Below are 15630 nucleotides of genomic sequence, written 5' to 3'. Positions count from 1 at the left end.
TTTGGGGACGAGGGCCTGTATTCCTCATTGATTTAAAGATGGAGGCCAGTGATGTAGAGGAAGCCCTGGTTGTCTGTGTAGCCCAGGTCCCCGGTGTGTAACCAGCCTTCGTCGTCAATGATCTCCATGGTCCTATCTTCCATATCCAGATAGCCCATGAAGACGTGCCGGCCCCAGATGCAGATCTCCCCTATGCTGTCCTTGTTCTTCTGGTACAGCATGTTCTTACATCCATCCATGACTTTGCCACAGCTGCTGGGGGACGGGAGGGGGGAAATCAGGGCACAGAGAGACCGGGTCACCCACCCAGGTCAGCCCGGGTCTGCAGCCCAGGCTCCAAACGCTGCTCAGCTGACCCACGCGGGATCTGCTGTCTCACCCTCTCCGGGACCTGGTGGGCGTAGAGAGTTCCGAGGAGAAGAAATACAAGTGGATTTTAAATATATGCAAAGATTTTTTTTTTCAACCTCACTCATGACAAAAGGAGTGTAAATGAAAAGTTGTGTTGAGATACCTTTTTTTTTTTTTTTTTTAGCGCAATAATATGGTACGTCTACAAAGCGCTTGCTTCAGCGTCGTTTGTGGTGATGAAAGATGGAGAAAAAGCCATAAGAATCCCAGCAACAAAAGGCCCCGTTGAGTAAATGAGAGTACGTGCCCCCAGCGGGATACCACGCGACTGCTGAAGACGGGGCAGGTGTGTGCTCGGATAGGGGAACGTTCTCTACCGGGTAAGAATCTCTCACCTGCCAGATCCATTGGGTTGCTGAGCGTGGGTGGTGAGTCAAGACTGGGTGTTTGCATGACAAACCCAGACAGTGAAGGACACCGGGTTATCTGACTTCATTTGGTTCCCAAGCTCCAGAGAGCAACTAACAGTTGAGAGAAGACGAGTTTTGGGTTCATTGTCACGTGGAAAATGCTTTGGTTTGGGATAGAAGTAGATCCGTCCCGTCACTGCTTATGCAGAGGTTAACTCAAAGGAAATGCTGTGGTAGTTTTGCCCTCGGGAGGGCGTTACGGGCTGAATCGTGCCCGTCACTCCCCCTACAGGTGGCGGCACAAGCCCCCAGCCTCTCACGACGTGACCGTGTTTGGAAGTAGGGTCACTGCCAGTGTAATTAGTTACATTAAGACGAGGTCCTGCTGGAGTAGGGTGGCCCCCAGTCCAGCCGGCCTGGTGTCTTTCTAGAAAGGGGGGGTTTCTCCTTCAGACACGCATGTGGGGGGAACCATGTGAAGATGAAGGCGGGGATCCGGGTGATGCGTCTGTAAGCCCTGGAACGCCAGAGGTGGCCAGCGAGCCCCAAGCCCCACCCCAGACGCCAGGGGAGGGCCTGGGGCAGATTCTCCGTCACCCTCAGAATGAGCCAGCCTGTCCACACCTTGACCTTGGACGTCTGTTCTCTGGAGTTGTAAGAAAACGTCTCCCTTGCTTGAGTCTGTGGGACTTAGTTATGGTGGCCGTGGCAAACTCACGTCGCAGACTGGAGATTTGGGGTGGGCGGGAGGGAGCTTTTCACCGCGTCATTTTATGCCTTCTGAGTTTGGGGACGAGGGCCTGTATTCCTCATTGATTTAAAGATGGAGGCCGGGACTTACACCTTTCTTCTGGTCCCTTCTCTTTGGGGAAGGGCTGCCCTTTGGTTTTGGAGAAACTGCAGTGGGCATGTGGGTTACACCGAAAAGAGGCCTCAGATGGGACTTCGGAGTGGGGATGGGGACGTTGAGGTGCAGGGCTCCCCCACAGGGTAAAAGTAAAAGGCAGGGATGGTTTCGCCATATTAGGAGGATTGAGCTTACTTTCTGCCAAGTTCAGAGGCGGTTGGAACCTGGCCAAGCGTGAAAGGCAAGCTGGACTTGTGATACGACGGCAGCGAGGGGTCAGAGAGAGGTGGTGGGAGCTCCTGTGACTGTCAGACCCAAAGAGAACTCGTCTTTGGTGTTCCTTCTGTTTCAGTGTCCTTGGGTCTACTCCTGCAGCCTGGGACCAGCTGAGCTTGGGAGGAAGCCATGGGGGCCCATGGACGTGTTTGGGGGGGAGCATGGCAGAGATGAAGGGTCCTGAGGTCTCAGGAGGTGAACCTGAGGTGGGTGAGTGAGCCTGTGCGGGCCGTCTGCAGGCAGAACTCACAAATTACAGTGCGGGAGACCCCGGAACATTCTAAGAGTCCTTGTCTGTGGGCTCTCTGGCACCTGGGGGCTTCCTTGGTCATGAGGATGTAGGGCTTGGAAGCTGGAGAACAGGGGCCATTCTGGACACTCAGGCCAGGGTTCATCTTAGCTCAGTGGCTTGCCTACCCTCCCACCTTTCACCCCTGACCCCCATGTTGCTGGAGGGCTGGGGGTCTGCCCAGGAGGCCAGTACCTTTGAATCCTGTAGCTCTCCCGGCTGGATGCGGTGTGGGGCCCTGAGCTCTCACTCATACCGTACATCTCGCCTATGGGTATGTCCAGGCTTAGGAAGAACTCAGCGGTCTGTTGGTTGAGGGGTGCGGCTCCGCTGATAAAAGAGTGGCAGCGATCAAGGCCAAGGGCGCTCTTGACTTTGCTGAACACGAGGGCCTTCGACACGCGGTAGCTTATGGGAGTATCATGTGTCCTGTGACTAAGAATGCCAAGGACAAAAAAAAAAAGAATGCCAAGAACGGGTCAACAGTCATGGACAACCAAATGGGAGTGGGTGGGGAGCCCGCTGGAGAAGGCTGAGCCCCTTCACCCCCTGCCCTCTCCCGGCCTGGCCCCACTGGACCCCGCACCTACCCCAACATCCCTTTTGTATGGATCTTGAAGCCAATAACTCTTCCCCATGAAAACACCTTCTTCCTCAGGCTTGAGAATTTGGCGCCAGTTTCCTTTATTCTCTCCTGCATCTTCTCCCAGATTCGGGGCACCCCCAGGAAGGCAGTAGGCTTTACCTCCTGCAGAGTATTGATCAAGGTGCCCTGCAAGAGACCGAGCTGATCTAGCCGCACCTGCACCTTGCGTGGAACCCACATGTCCGTCTCTCCCCAGCCATCCAGCTCAGCCAAGGAGTACCTTCTCTTTGCTGATTGGCCCAGGGTGAGCTCCCCACCCAAGGGAGCCAACCCATTGGCTGGCCGGTAGCCAATCAGATTTCGCACGCTCTCCAGGGATTTGGTGGAGCCCACAGACTGGTAAAAACAAACCAACCAACCCACACCTGACCCAAGCTTGGAGTAGAATTTTGCACAACTGTTAATAAGGATGTAAGATTCTTTCCCGGTTAGATTTACGGGTTCGGTGCAACCCCTGTCAAAATCCAGGCAGGTTTTTCCACACAGATAGATAAGCCAGCCTTAAAATTTTACTTGGAAATGCAGAGGACCTAGAACGACCAAAGCAGTTTGGGAAGAGAAGAACAGAATTGGAAGAAATACTGTTTGACTTTGCGATGTATTCTAAAACAGGGCGATTGCCCTGGTTTGCTCAGAACTGAAGGAGTTCATGGAACGGGGGGCTTTCGGTCATAAAACGGGGGTGTCCCAGGCAAACCAGGGCAAGCTGGTCGTCCTGCCAGAAAGCGAGAAAACTCTGGTGGGTGCGATTCTGGCATAAGGACGGACGTCCAGTTCGACGGAGCAGAGTACGTTTATGAGCAGTGCAGTGGAAGAAAGGCTGTTCATATCCTAGAAAATAAAAGAGCCCAGCTTAGTGTCTTCTCATCAAACGCAAAAGTGAACTCAACACGGAGCACAGACCTGAGTGTAAGAGCTAAGATGCAGAGGCTTTGTGGGACACACGACGGAAACCTGTGTGGCCCCGGGGCAGACAGGGGTCTCTTGCATAGGGCACTACAGTCATGAAAGAAAAGAGAAACGACCTCATCGGAGTTAAAAATGAGAAGACACGATACTGGCCGGAGGTCCTTGTAAATCAGCATTTGGTTAGAACCCAACCGTAAGAAGATACACAACCAAATTTCAAATTTCTTTTTAAGTTGTGTTTACTTATTTTGAGAGAGAGAGCGAGCAGGAGCAGGGGAGGGGCAGAGAGGGAGAGAGAGAATCTCAAGCAGGGTCAGTTCTGTCACTGCGGAGCCTGACACGGGGCTCGAACCCATGAACCGTGAGATCGTGACCAGGCGCCCCAACCAAATTTTTTAATGAGCAAAAGCGGGGCGCCTGGGTGGCTCAGTCGGCGAAGCGTCCGACTCTCGGTTTTGGCTCAGATCACGATCTCACGGTTTGTGAGTTCAAGCCCCGTGTCGGGCTCTGCACTGACATTGTGGAGCCTGCTTGGAATTCTCTCTCTCTCTCTCTCTGTCTCTCTGTCTCTGTCTCTGTCTCTGTCTCTCTCTCTCTCTGTGTCCGCCCTCTCAAAAATGAATAAATAAAAAAAATTTTAATGAGCAAAAGATTCGCACGGTCTTGTTCTCCCAAAGAAGGTATGCAGCCGGTACCAAGCACATGAGGCGGCACTCCCCCCACCCCCCCCCCCCCCACACACACCGTTAGTCATCAGGGAAATGCACACGCCGCCTTCCTGCCACTGAGACAGCAGCGGTAGGGACAGCGGTACCGCGGCCGCTCTGGGGGGAGTATGAAATGAGGCGGCCACTTTGGAAACAGTCTGACAGTTTCGTAATATGTTAAGATACTTTATGACCCGTTGGGTTGGTTTGGAAACTGTTGGCAGTATTCGGAGTTGATGAGGATGCGGAGGGACGGGAACGTCTCGGATCTTGGAGCTGCGTGTGGGTACAACGAAGCAGTCAGCCAGAAAAGAAAGGGCTTGTCATCGAGTGGCTACAACATCTCAGACACGAGCACGGGGGATGTGGGAGAGGGGCCAAGGAGATACCGAAGCGGAAAACAAAATGATGAGAGGAGTGTGCCATGAGAGCAACAGGAGAACGAATCTTCTAGAAGGAGTCACAAAGGCCGGAGGACTTAGCCTGCTCGATGCCTCTGGGCAGAGTCATGGTCCCCTGAAAATGTCACACCCTAACCCCAGAACCTGTGAATATGTTCTCTTTCACAGCAAAAGGGACTTTGTAGACGTGGTAAAGAACCTTGAGCTAGATCTGGATTTTTGGAGCTTTTTGGTGCTGGGAATACTGACTTAAACACACACACACACACACACACAGACACATACATTTTGCTTTAAAAAAATTTTTTTTAAATGTTTGTTTATTTTTGAGAGAGAGACAGAAAGACAAAGCGTGAGCAGGGGAGGGGCAGAGAGAGGGGGAGACACAGAATCCCAAGCAGGCTCCAGGCTCTGAGCCATCAGCACAGAGCCCGACGCGGGACTCGAACTCATGAACTGTGAGATCATGACCTGAGCCAAAGTCAGACATTCCACCGACTGAGCCACCCTGGCCGCCCCCAATATGTTCTGCTTTTAATACCAGTCACATTGTTAGTTTGGGGTGGTTCAGTGTACCACCCACACAACCATATGGGGATGCCCTGACGTGGATAAAGACATAAACTAAAAGAATGTAGTCAACTATTTCCACTGCTCCTGTGTTGGAGCGTAAGATAGAGAAGGAACCCCTGGATCGGAGACTCAGCAAAACCACCCCCTAACCCCGGGCTGCCCTCAGCCTTACCTTGAGAGCGTCTGGCTGAGCAAAGTAGGTGGAGGCCCCGATCTTCATGGTGACCCAGATGTCCATCATCTGAGCCGCAATGTGGCTGAGGGGGAGGTAGCTGACCACCACCTCCTGCTTTTGTGCAGCAGTAGACAGGCCACAGTTCTTTGCTGCTGCTCCGGCCGTCCACGTGATCTGGAACACAAGTCGGGCTTACCACCCAGGGTGCCCCGCCCTTGCCAGGGGGCCGTTTCAGTGCAATTATTTAACGGACGCTGGCAAAGCACCGACTGGGTGCTCGGCAGTGCTGTCGTACTTTGTAAACAGCAAGTCGTAGCATGCTGGGGTCAGTAGCTATGATTCTGTACATTTGACAGGTGGGGAAATAGAAACACGGAGCAGTGAGGTAACCTGCCCGAGGCTAAGGGGAGCTGTGAAAATAGTGGGCAGCTTCGGGGCTTGAAGAGCCCCTTGGACCCAGCAACGGGCCCTAGAATTAGAACGTCTTCATGGAGAGTCAGAAATCCAAAGGACTCAGTACGTGTCCCAGGATCAAATCCTGACTCCACTACTTGCCCACTAGGAGGCCCTGGGCTCTTTGCGCATCTGTAAAATGGGCACAGGGGCTTCTCCTGTCCAGCAAACCAAACAGCCTCCCATAATCCCATCACACAAACACGCAGCAGTTAGCACATCCGTGGTTTTCTTTCTCCACCGCATGCCTCGATGTGAAGTCTTGGCAGATCTGTAACTTCGCAGTCTGCATTTCTCACTGGTATCGTAAATCCCTGGCAAGGAATTACCTCATTAATTTCAGCCACACGGGCCTCCACGCTGTTCCTCCGGCACACAAGGCAGGGTCGTGCCTCAGGGCCTTGGCACATGCTGTTCCATCTGCTCAGAATGCTCTTCCTCCAGCTTTCCCCCCAACTGAGTCTTTCTTGAATATTACGTTTCTGCTTAAATGTCACCAACTCAGAGAGGCCGTCCCATGCCCCCCAAACCGAAGTTCCCGTTGTCTGCCTGATTCCTTGGATGTCATCACCACAGCGTGCATGATTTTATCTGCTCATTCCCTGTCTTCCCGAGGGCCCTCATTGGTTCCGTGCAGACTTGATGCGTGTTTGTTGACGGAGGGAGGAGAGAGATGAGACATTTAAGTGTGGTGAAGTTTGCTAAGCACTGGCCCATCGCGAGCCCTCAGGATCAGGCCCACTTCTTCCCCTGGGCCTCAGGATGGAGGGAGTTTCCTTCTTTTCCACCAGCCCGTTGCTTCCAGCCTGTGCTCTGAGGCACCCAGCAACCATTCGTCCAGGGAGGGTGCTTGGCACGTGTAGACGATGAGGTCGGCCCCTGGTGTCGACCCTCCTGGGTTCAGATCCTGGCCCAGGGACGTTGAGCACGTCATTTTCCCTGTCTGAGCCTCGGTTTCTTATCTGTGAAAGGGGTTCACGACAGTTTCCCTGGCGGTAATGGGTTTAGTGAGGGGTTCACACATGCTTATGTTGGCACAGAGTACCCTGTAAGTAGGAGAAACCCAGACCTGTCGTGTCTACTGAGAACACAGGGCTAGCTTTGACTTCCTGCTTTAAAGACGATGATGTGGGGCGCCTGGGTGGCTCAGTCGGTTAAGCGTCCGACTTCAGCCAGGTCACGATCTCGCGGTCCGTGAGTTCGAGCCCCGCGTCAGGCTCTGGGCTGATGGCTCGGAGCCTGGAGCCTGTTTCCGATTTTGTGTCTCCCTCTCTCTCTGCCCCTCCCCCCTTCATGCTCTGTCTCTCTCTGTCCCAAAAATAAATAAACGTTGAAAAAAAAATTTAAAAAAATAAAAATAAAAAAAATAAAGACGATGATGTGGGGCACCTGGGTGGCTCAGTCGGTTGGGCGTCCGACTCGGGCTCAGGGCATGAGCTCACAGTCCGTGAGTTCGAGCCCCGCATCGTGCTCTGTGCTGACAGCTCAGAGCCTGGAGCCTGCTTTCAGAATCTGTGTCTCCTCCTCTCTCTGCCCCTTCCCTGGTCATGCTCTGTCTCCCTCTGTCTCCCCAAAATAAGTTGACATTAAAAACGACGGTGATGTGATTTAACAGCGAATGTTAGCACGGCTGGGTATGGCTCGCTGCGTGTCCGTGTTTGTGCCGTGGGTTTCCCTGCCGCGTGTCTGTTCGGAGCTGCGGTGTTTTCCTTTCCCGTCACGGGGGGGAACATTGGACATTGAACTTCAGACATTGAACCTCTGCGTCTGTCCCCGAGGTTGCTTCCTCTGGGGGAGCCAGCCACCACACGACGTTTCGTGACCTCAGGGCCACTGCGTGGCGGGGTACCCCAGGCCACGTGAGACAGGTGAGCGCGCCCTTCGTGGGCCAGGAGGCACCAGCTGACGCTTCCTGGGGCCAAAGAAACTCCCCACTGAGCCCCGCCTGAACTCCGGACCCGGAAGGAATCCACTGCTGGGGTTTTAAGGCAGCCCGAGTCACCCGACACAGCATCTGAAGTAATTTACTCCGTGAGGCATCTCTAAGAGACACAAGCCGTTCTGGTCTCCCTGTTACAGATGGGGAAACTGAGGCGCCGAGAAGATGAGGAACTTGTCCCAGGCCACACGACCAGCAAGTGGGAGTGCCGGGACTCAGACCCGGGTGGGCTCACTGGGGGACCTGTGCCAATCACCCTTATGGGAGGGGAACGTTTCCCCAGACACGACGGGCGAGACGAGAGGGAGAGACGCTGGCCAGGGTAGGGTGAGGGTCTACCTAGGTTCCTTGCATCCATTTATTCACGGATTCCATAGAGGCCCTGGGGTGCTTTATTTTTGTGGGTGTTTTCAACCTGGAAGCCCGGGAGGGCTTCGTGGAGGCGATAACGTGTGAGCAGGGACCTGAAGCAGGCGAAGCTACAAGCCGTGGGGCTCTCTGGCAACGAGAGCGAGCAGAGGGCACGGCCGGCGCAGGGCCTGGCGCATCTGCTGACTGTCCGTCTGGGCTGGGAGGCAACTTCGCGTAAACACTAGCGATCATGCTGATGGAGACCCACCATCGCCGGTCGGGGGCGCGTCCTGTGGACGCTTTTCTGCTTCTAAAAAGCACACGCGTGCACCTTGCTTGCTGACGTTGTTCAGTTTTTAACACAGGGCGCGGTTTGCCCCGTCTGCCGCTCTGCACCTGGCTTGGACGTGTTTACGTCGCGTCTCTGCTTAAGCCCCAACCTGCTTTCTGTCCCTGTGGATAAGTTGGCATTTCTTAGGGTTTTATATAAACGGAATCCCTTAGCATCTGTTCCCTTTTTTCCCCCTTTTTTTCTCCTGTAACGATGATCTAAATTGCTTTCGCTAAAAAGACATAAATTGCTTTCGCTTGTGGACTCTGTCCAGGCATATATCTTTTCCAAAGACGCAGCCTTTCCCGAGTAACCAAAACAGCGACTTCTGCTTTACTTCCGAAGCACAGAATGTGTGTTCTGCTCTCTCACATACGTGTCTTACTATCAAACACCGTCCGTCCTGAGCTCTCTCCAAACGGGAACTCATTTCATTTTCAAAACAGCCTGCCAGGCGGGGATTGTCGCACCACACCCATTTTACAGATGCGCAAACCGAGGCTTGGGGCCCTTGGGTTAAGTCCTGAACACGGGTCTGCTCTGAGGTCCTTGATTTCAGCCCTTGTGCTACACTGCTCTCTTTGGAAGTGTTCTCATGACTGTTCCATGCTTCAGTGGGTGGGAGGCGTCGTGTGCCGGGCCCCTAAATGCCACCCTGCCCCTGTGGGTCAGGAACGGAAAGAGCCTGAGGGCCCCTGGCCCAGGGTGCAGGGACTCCGGGTGCTACCGAGTTCATCACTGTTGGCAAAGACCACACTTACGTTGTCGTGGCTAAGCATCACTCCCTTGGGGATGCCTAAGGTCCCAGAAGTATAAATGATCACTGCACACTGATTGGGCCTCTGGCTTTCCATGATCTGGTCCAGCTGGGAATCGGGGATGCTGTGGCCAAGCTCCATGAAATCATTCCACTGTGGAAAGAAGAGACAAGCAGAGCATGAGGACCCCAGATGTGAGGGTGACCCACGACACGCCAGGGGTCGCCCTCCCCAGTCTGGTCGGGTACCAGCAGCCTCTCTAAAGCATGATTGCCAGCATGAGGGAAGGCTTAGGATCACCAGTCCTGGTGCCTCTTTAAAAAGCCCTAAAATGTTTGCTTCTCCTCCTCCACTTCCTGGCCCGGCTGCTGGGTCTGGGCATGTGACGGCCGCTGGTCCAATCGCACTGAAGGTCAGGGCTTTTGCTGGAAGTGCTGGGGCAGGAGTGAGTCATCTGGACACGAATGAGTCAAGATGTAGCCCCGGGAGCCGCCAAAGGTCACCCGGCAAGTAAACAGGAACCAGCCTTCTGAACCAAGGTGGCCAGACTCCAGAGCCTGTGCGCTTAACTGCCTTCAACTACGTTGCCTCAGAAGGCGCTGCTGGGTTGTGTGAACGGAGTGACCGCACAGGATCTGTAGCACTTCTACCCGGGAGCCCCAGCTCGGCTCTGGGTGAGGGCGGTGCCCTGGATTCCAGACGGAGGGCACGCAGCGTCCTCCAGAAGTGGAGCCAGGGTGATGCCGGCCCCACGGCAGCAGGTCATGTCTGAGGGTGTTTGTGGTTTCAGCGAGGACAGCGCTGCTGACATCTAGCAGGTGGAGGCCAGGGGCACCACCTGGCATCCGATACCTCACAGTTCGGCCGCACGACTAAGAATGATCCGCCCCAGATGTCCAGAGCAATGAGGTTGAGAAACCCCACTGTAGGTAGTGTTGCTAACAAGGGAGCTTTTTGTTTTTGTTTTTGTTTTTTAAGGTATCCAGACCTCAGATATTGTTGCTGTGGTGGCCACTCTTAACCTCTAAAATGTCTGTGATTCTGATCAGCTTTCTTCCTTAATCAGTCGCCATCCTGGTCTTGATATTTGAGTGTTTTCTGGAAGGCACAGAAGCTGCCGAGGGTTCTGGTTGGCAGAAAGGATCATGGGCGCCTTTTGTCCGCCTTGCACGGAGGGCAACCGGGAAAAACTCCGTGACGTGTTAGGACTTCTGATCCAAGTCATGAGTTTGAGAGTCTGATCACATGGGCGTTAACAGGAGCTTGTCCCGTGGCTTCTGTGAGATCACTCCGTGTACCGTCATGCACCTCACCCCTGCTTCGGCTAGCCTGACGTCACCATGCTTGGAGAGGCCGCAGAGAGAGAGGGAGGTATATAGGAGGAGGAGCCCGGGCTGCAGGACCAGAGTGAGGACTCGACACTTAGCCTCTAGGGCAAAGTTTAAGAAGATGCAAACAACAGAATAAAACAAAAGGGCAACAAACCTTTGGTAATCAACATAAGTAGTATTTTAATGCAATATTTTTAAAGTCACTGACAACGTAAAAAAAAAAAAAAATCCATGATGGGGGCACCTGGGTGGCTCAGTTGGTTAAGCGTCCGACTTTGGTTCAGGTCATGGTCTCATGGTTCGAGCCCCATGTCATAGGGAACCTGCTTCAGATCCTCTGTCCCCCCTCTCTCTCTGCTACTCCCCTGCCCTTATTCTCTCTCTCTCTCTCTCTCTGCCCCTCCCCTGTTCACGTGCTTTCTCTCTCAAAAATAAACCTTAAAAACACGTTTTTAAATCCATGATGAATGAAATATCAAAAATTTAAATAAAGGCAGGCTCCAAGACGGCTGCTGGTCCGCTCAGCCCCAGATGCATAGTAAATGGTGCTTAATGGTTTTAGCAAAATAACCAATTCTGATTTGGATATAAAATAAATATTTTTTTAAAATTTTTTTTAGCATTTATTTATTTTTGAGACAGAGAGAGATAGAGCATGAACAGGGGAGGGGCAGAGAGAAGGAGACACAGAATCTGAAACAGGCTCCAGGCTCTGAGCTGTCAGCATAGAGCCTGATCCAGGGCTCAAACCCACAGACCGTGAGATCATGACCTGAGCTGAAGTCGGCCGCTCAACCGACTGAGCCACCCAGGCGCCCCTAAAGTAAATATTTAAACTCAATGCTGTGAGTTTTCACACACCTAATTTCCCACAAGGCATTATTTTTTCAATGACCTTAACGCTCTGAAAAAGAATGAATGACAAAATGATCGTTGGTGTCTTAAGCCGTCAGTCTGGGGGGGAGATTTGTTTCACAGCAATAAATAACCAGAGCACACATCTTCCCTTGCGAGGTGCCCCCCCACTCCCACACTTACAGAGTACAGGTTTTCTCTGCTCTCCTTCATTGGCAGCTTGTACTGGATGATCGCTTTTAGGGTCTCCATCCTGCCCTGCGGAATCTGAAAGAAAGTTTCGCGTGGGCCTCTTGGCCCTGGGAGAGATTGAAGGCGGGTGCCCATCCCAAGCAATCTCCCACAGCCGCCCCAGCCTCCTTTCTTTGTCCTGCCCACCCTGTACAGCACTGCTGTTTGTCCCGACTGACAGGACACGCCCTGGTCTCTGGACTGCTGGGTTCCCTGTGGTCCGTATCTGTGGCATCCTGCACTTAAAGGCTGGCGAAGCCCACAGCCTCCTGGGTTCTGCCACACACACAGCTGTGGCTGTTGGTTGGTGACCTTGCCCCTTGTGCTGTGCAGCCAGGAGCCAGCTAACCTTCTAGCTGGAATTGGGCAACAGAAATTCTCTGTGAAGGTGACCGGGACCTGGACAACTTGAGGACTTTCTACCAACACCTAAGATGCCAAGGCTCGGTTGAGCACGCCTGCAGGATTCTTGTATCCTGTTGATGCAGAGGAAGGGGTATGGCTCTGTGCCATGACAGAAGTCACTTCCAGCACCCAGTGTGGTAATTACAATTATAACCAAGACCCCCGTGTGGATTGAGAGAAAAGAGGACAGAAGCGCTCATGACGGTCAGACAGGAGGTTTCTGGAGAGGGAGAGAACAGACCTCTAGAAAGCTTGGAGCAGGCAGTGGCCGGGGATGTTTGAGGACTGTGTAAAGTCTAAGATGGCTAGGACTCTAGCCCTCTAGAGTTGGAGGGCTGTAAGCCATGAGTATCACCCAGAATCAAAGATTTCCAAATGGAACTGAACATCCAGTTTGGGAGGAGCGTGTCAGAAGCCTGGCTTTGAATCTTGCATACAAAGGATCCGCAGTATTTTCTAATGGTGGAAAACCCAACTTGTAAGCCCCACTCTTCATCCACCCCACTGTTTGTTCTGCTATGAACAGAACAAACAGGGAGTGACATGAGTTTCAGGGACCACAGATGCATCACTTAAAACAATTTCAGGGTCGGCTGGGTGGCTCAGTCAGTTAAGCATCTGACTCACAGTCCGTGAGTTCGAGCCCCACATCAGGCTCTGTGCTGACAGCTCAGAGCCCGGAGCCTGCTTTGGGTTCTATGTCTCCCTCTGTCTCTGCCCCTCCCTGGCTCATGCTCTCTCTCTCTCCCTCTCTCTCTCTCTCTCTCTCTCAAGAATAAATCAACATTAAAAATTTTTTTAAAAGAAGAAAGAAAGCAATTTGAGAAAGCTCAAGGCTGGAGGGGGGAAGTCTGCTCTCCCTGAACCAGGTCAAGGATTAGGCATCCAAGGAGGCTTGGCTGCCGAGTGGTCTGTTTCACTGGGTCTAGCTGATTTCATGAGTCTGGAAAGTCTACCCTAATTTCAGAGATGTTAAAGTGTGGGCAGACATGCCAGCGGTGATTGGAGGATGCCATTGATGGCAAGATACATCTCAACTCCAGAGACCTTAAAAAGTAGAAAAGTGTGTAATCCAGAAATATGGTGTTGATGCAAGCAGCCAGGGGGCCCTTGGGCTGAGTGGTGAATCTGGTCACCTAGGCTCACCCTCCTGAGGATTCCCCTTCCCATAGGATCTTCCTGCCAAAAGATGGGTCAGGAAAGTGCAGCTCATTCAAATACTAGGAACTGAGAAACTTTCTACAACATCCATACGAAGATACTACAAGAAAAAAAAAAGGGGAATTGGAGAGGAGCCAAATTTTGGACACAGAGAAAAGTCACCACAAAGCAAAGGAAATTTGCCACCCAACATTCCAACATAAAATTTAAAACAAAGTAGACACAGCTGGGAAGGAAGAACACAAAGCAAACATACAAGCACCGAGGGAAGAGAGAGCCACACCAGAAGAAGGTGAAACAGGAAGAAATAGAAGAGAAAGACAAGCATTTTAGAAATTACGACAGTTACAAAAAATATAATTACCAGGGGTGTAAGTCTCAAAATAATTACATTTCTAAAAGAAAATAAACAGCAGACTGTACATAAACATATTCTGAAAATAGAAGCTTAGGAAGTAGAGTTAACATGAGTCAGAAATTAAATCTCCCTGGCTTCACCCTGCACCCCCTACTCACACCAAAGTAGCCTTAGTGAACCCGAGAATGGGGCCAGCCCCCTCACCCCACCTATCTCTTGCATCCACCTGGGAGCGACAAGACATGTAGTCAGAGCCCTGAGGTCCCCTTGGGTGACTGGCAGACGCTGTTTGGGTTAAGGTTTTACCGAAAGGATTTTCTGTAGCTGTAGGTCATTCTCAACCAGCAGGATGTTCACTTTGGCATGAGTAATGACGTATTGACAGGCGTCTGCAGAGTTGGTAGAATAAATACCAACACAAAGGCCCCTGGGAAAAGAAAACGTGTGTGTGTGTGTGTGTGTGTGTATGTGTGTGTGTGTGTGTGTGTGTGTGTGCATGCGCGCGCACACACACACACACACCCCCACACCTCCACACCTTAAAGTGAGAATGTCCTGGAAGGTGGGGGAGGGGAAGGGTCTATCGGCAAGTTCTGAGTTTGCAACCTTGGCACCAGCTTCCCTCCCTCCACAAGTTAACCAGGATGAGGACAGCAGAAATGAGGATTATGAAAACAACAGCTCCTATAATGTCATTGTGACGGCAGATCACGGAGCCCACACAGTGTCTCACTTTATAGATGAGCATTTTATAGGGCACTTTGTTCTAGCAATGGATGCTAGAAGTGGGATTTGGACCTATACTCAGCCACCTGTTCCCCTCCATTTTATTGCCTTTTGTTTTTGCTTTTGACAGTTCCGGTTTTTAAATGTGCGTTTCCCTGGGGCGCCTGGGGGGCTCAGTTGGATAAGCCTCCAGCTTCAGCTCAGGTCATGATCTCGAGATCTGTGAGTTCGAGCCCCGCGTCGGGCTCTGTGCCGACAGCTCGGAGCCCGGAGCCTGCTTCGGATTCTGTGTCTCCCTCTCTCTCTGCCCCTCCCCCCCGCTAGCACTCTGTCTCTTTCTATCTCTGTCTCAAAAACAAACGTTAAAAATTTATTACTCAGTCACAGAAGCGCCTTATGTATCTGAGATGCTGGTCACATTGGTTTGCTGTGTCTGTCTTGCCTGCTAACCTGGGGTTGCACCTGAATCCTCGGTCACATCTCCGTCAGAGGGAGCCCACGGCGGCTGGGCCCTGAGCAGTGGCCCACCCACATTCAGAGTCAACCAAGCCCGTAGTCTTACCCTGCTAAGATGGCACCAAGAGAAGCGATAAACCACTCAACGGAGTTAAACCCCAGGATGCCAACTCCATGGAAACGCTGCAGGCCCAGCTGGGAAGGCGAGAAAACAGACAGATAAGCAGAAAACAGAAACACAAAGACCTGTTGTTTCCAAGTGGGACCTGCTCCCTGGATGTGTGAAAGCAGGCTCCAGAGCCCATGTGGTCACCCTGGGAAAAGCCAGTGTTGAGCCTAAAATCTGGGGTGTGATACTCGTGTGACCCTTGAGAGGGTGGTTCGCCTCCCTCTACGCAAGGCCCCATTTATTTATTCTTATTTGTATATATTTTATTTTTTATTATGGTAAGCCATCTATAGCATGAATGTGCATCTTAACCAGGTTTTAGTGCACAGCTTACTGGCGTCAGGCACACTCACTGTCGTGTAGCCGCCCCCACCACCCGTCTCCAGAACTTTCCATCGCCCCAGACTGAGCCTCTGTCCCCCATGAAGCACAGACTCCCCGCCCCCTGCCCCACCCCGGTCTCCCACCATCTACTCTCTGTCTCTACGGATGGGACTCCTCTAGGGACCTCCTGTATGAGTG

At 52.3% G+C, this 15630-nt stretch overlaps 1 protein-coding gene across 1 annotated transcript in view; it reads right to left on the bottom strand.

Annotated features, from left to right (window-relative positions):
- The window catches only part of LOC121021361 (long-chain-fatty-acid--CoA ligase ACSBG2-like), a 36919-nt gene that overhangs the window by 8300 nt on the left and 12989 nt on the right, over positions 1–15630 (bottom strand). Inside the window, exons 4-11 of the mRNA XM_040461664.1 lie at positions 15046–15134; positions 14064–14184; positions 11786–11869; positions 9420–9569; positions 5582–5758; positions 2764–2945; positions 2369–2608; positions 47–252 (exon numbers count right to left, since the gene is read on the bottom strand). Of these exons, the coding sequence (XP_040317598.1) occupies positions 47–252; positions 2369–2608; positions 2764–2945; positions 5582–5758; positions 9420–9569; positions 11786–11869; positions 14064–14184; positions 15046–15134 (1249 nt within the window). The remainder of the gene's footprint in view (positions 1–46; positions 253–2368; positions 2609–2763; positions 2946–5581; positions 5759–9419; positions 9570–11785; positions 11870–14063; positions 14185–15045; positions 15135–15630) is intronic.

Source organism: Herpailurus yagouaroundi, unplaced genomic scaffold (genome assembly GCF_014898765.1).
Source record: "Herpailurus yagouaroundi ecotype Mexico unplaced genomic scaffold, PumYag 295, whole genome shotgun sequence".
Classification (NCBI taxonomy): domain Eukaryota; kingdom Metazoa; phylum Chordata; class Mammalia; order Carnivora; family Felidae; genus Herpailurus; species Herpailurus yagouaroundi.
This window is presented reverse-complemented; position numbering and strand designations above follow the sequence as displayed.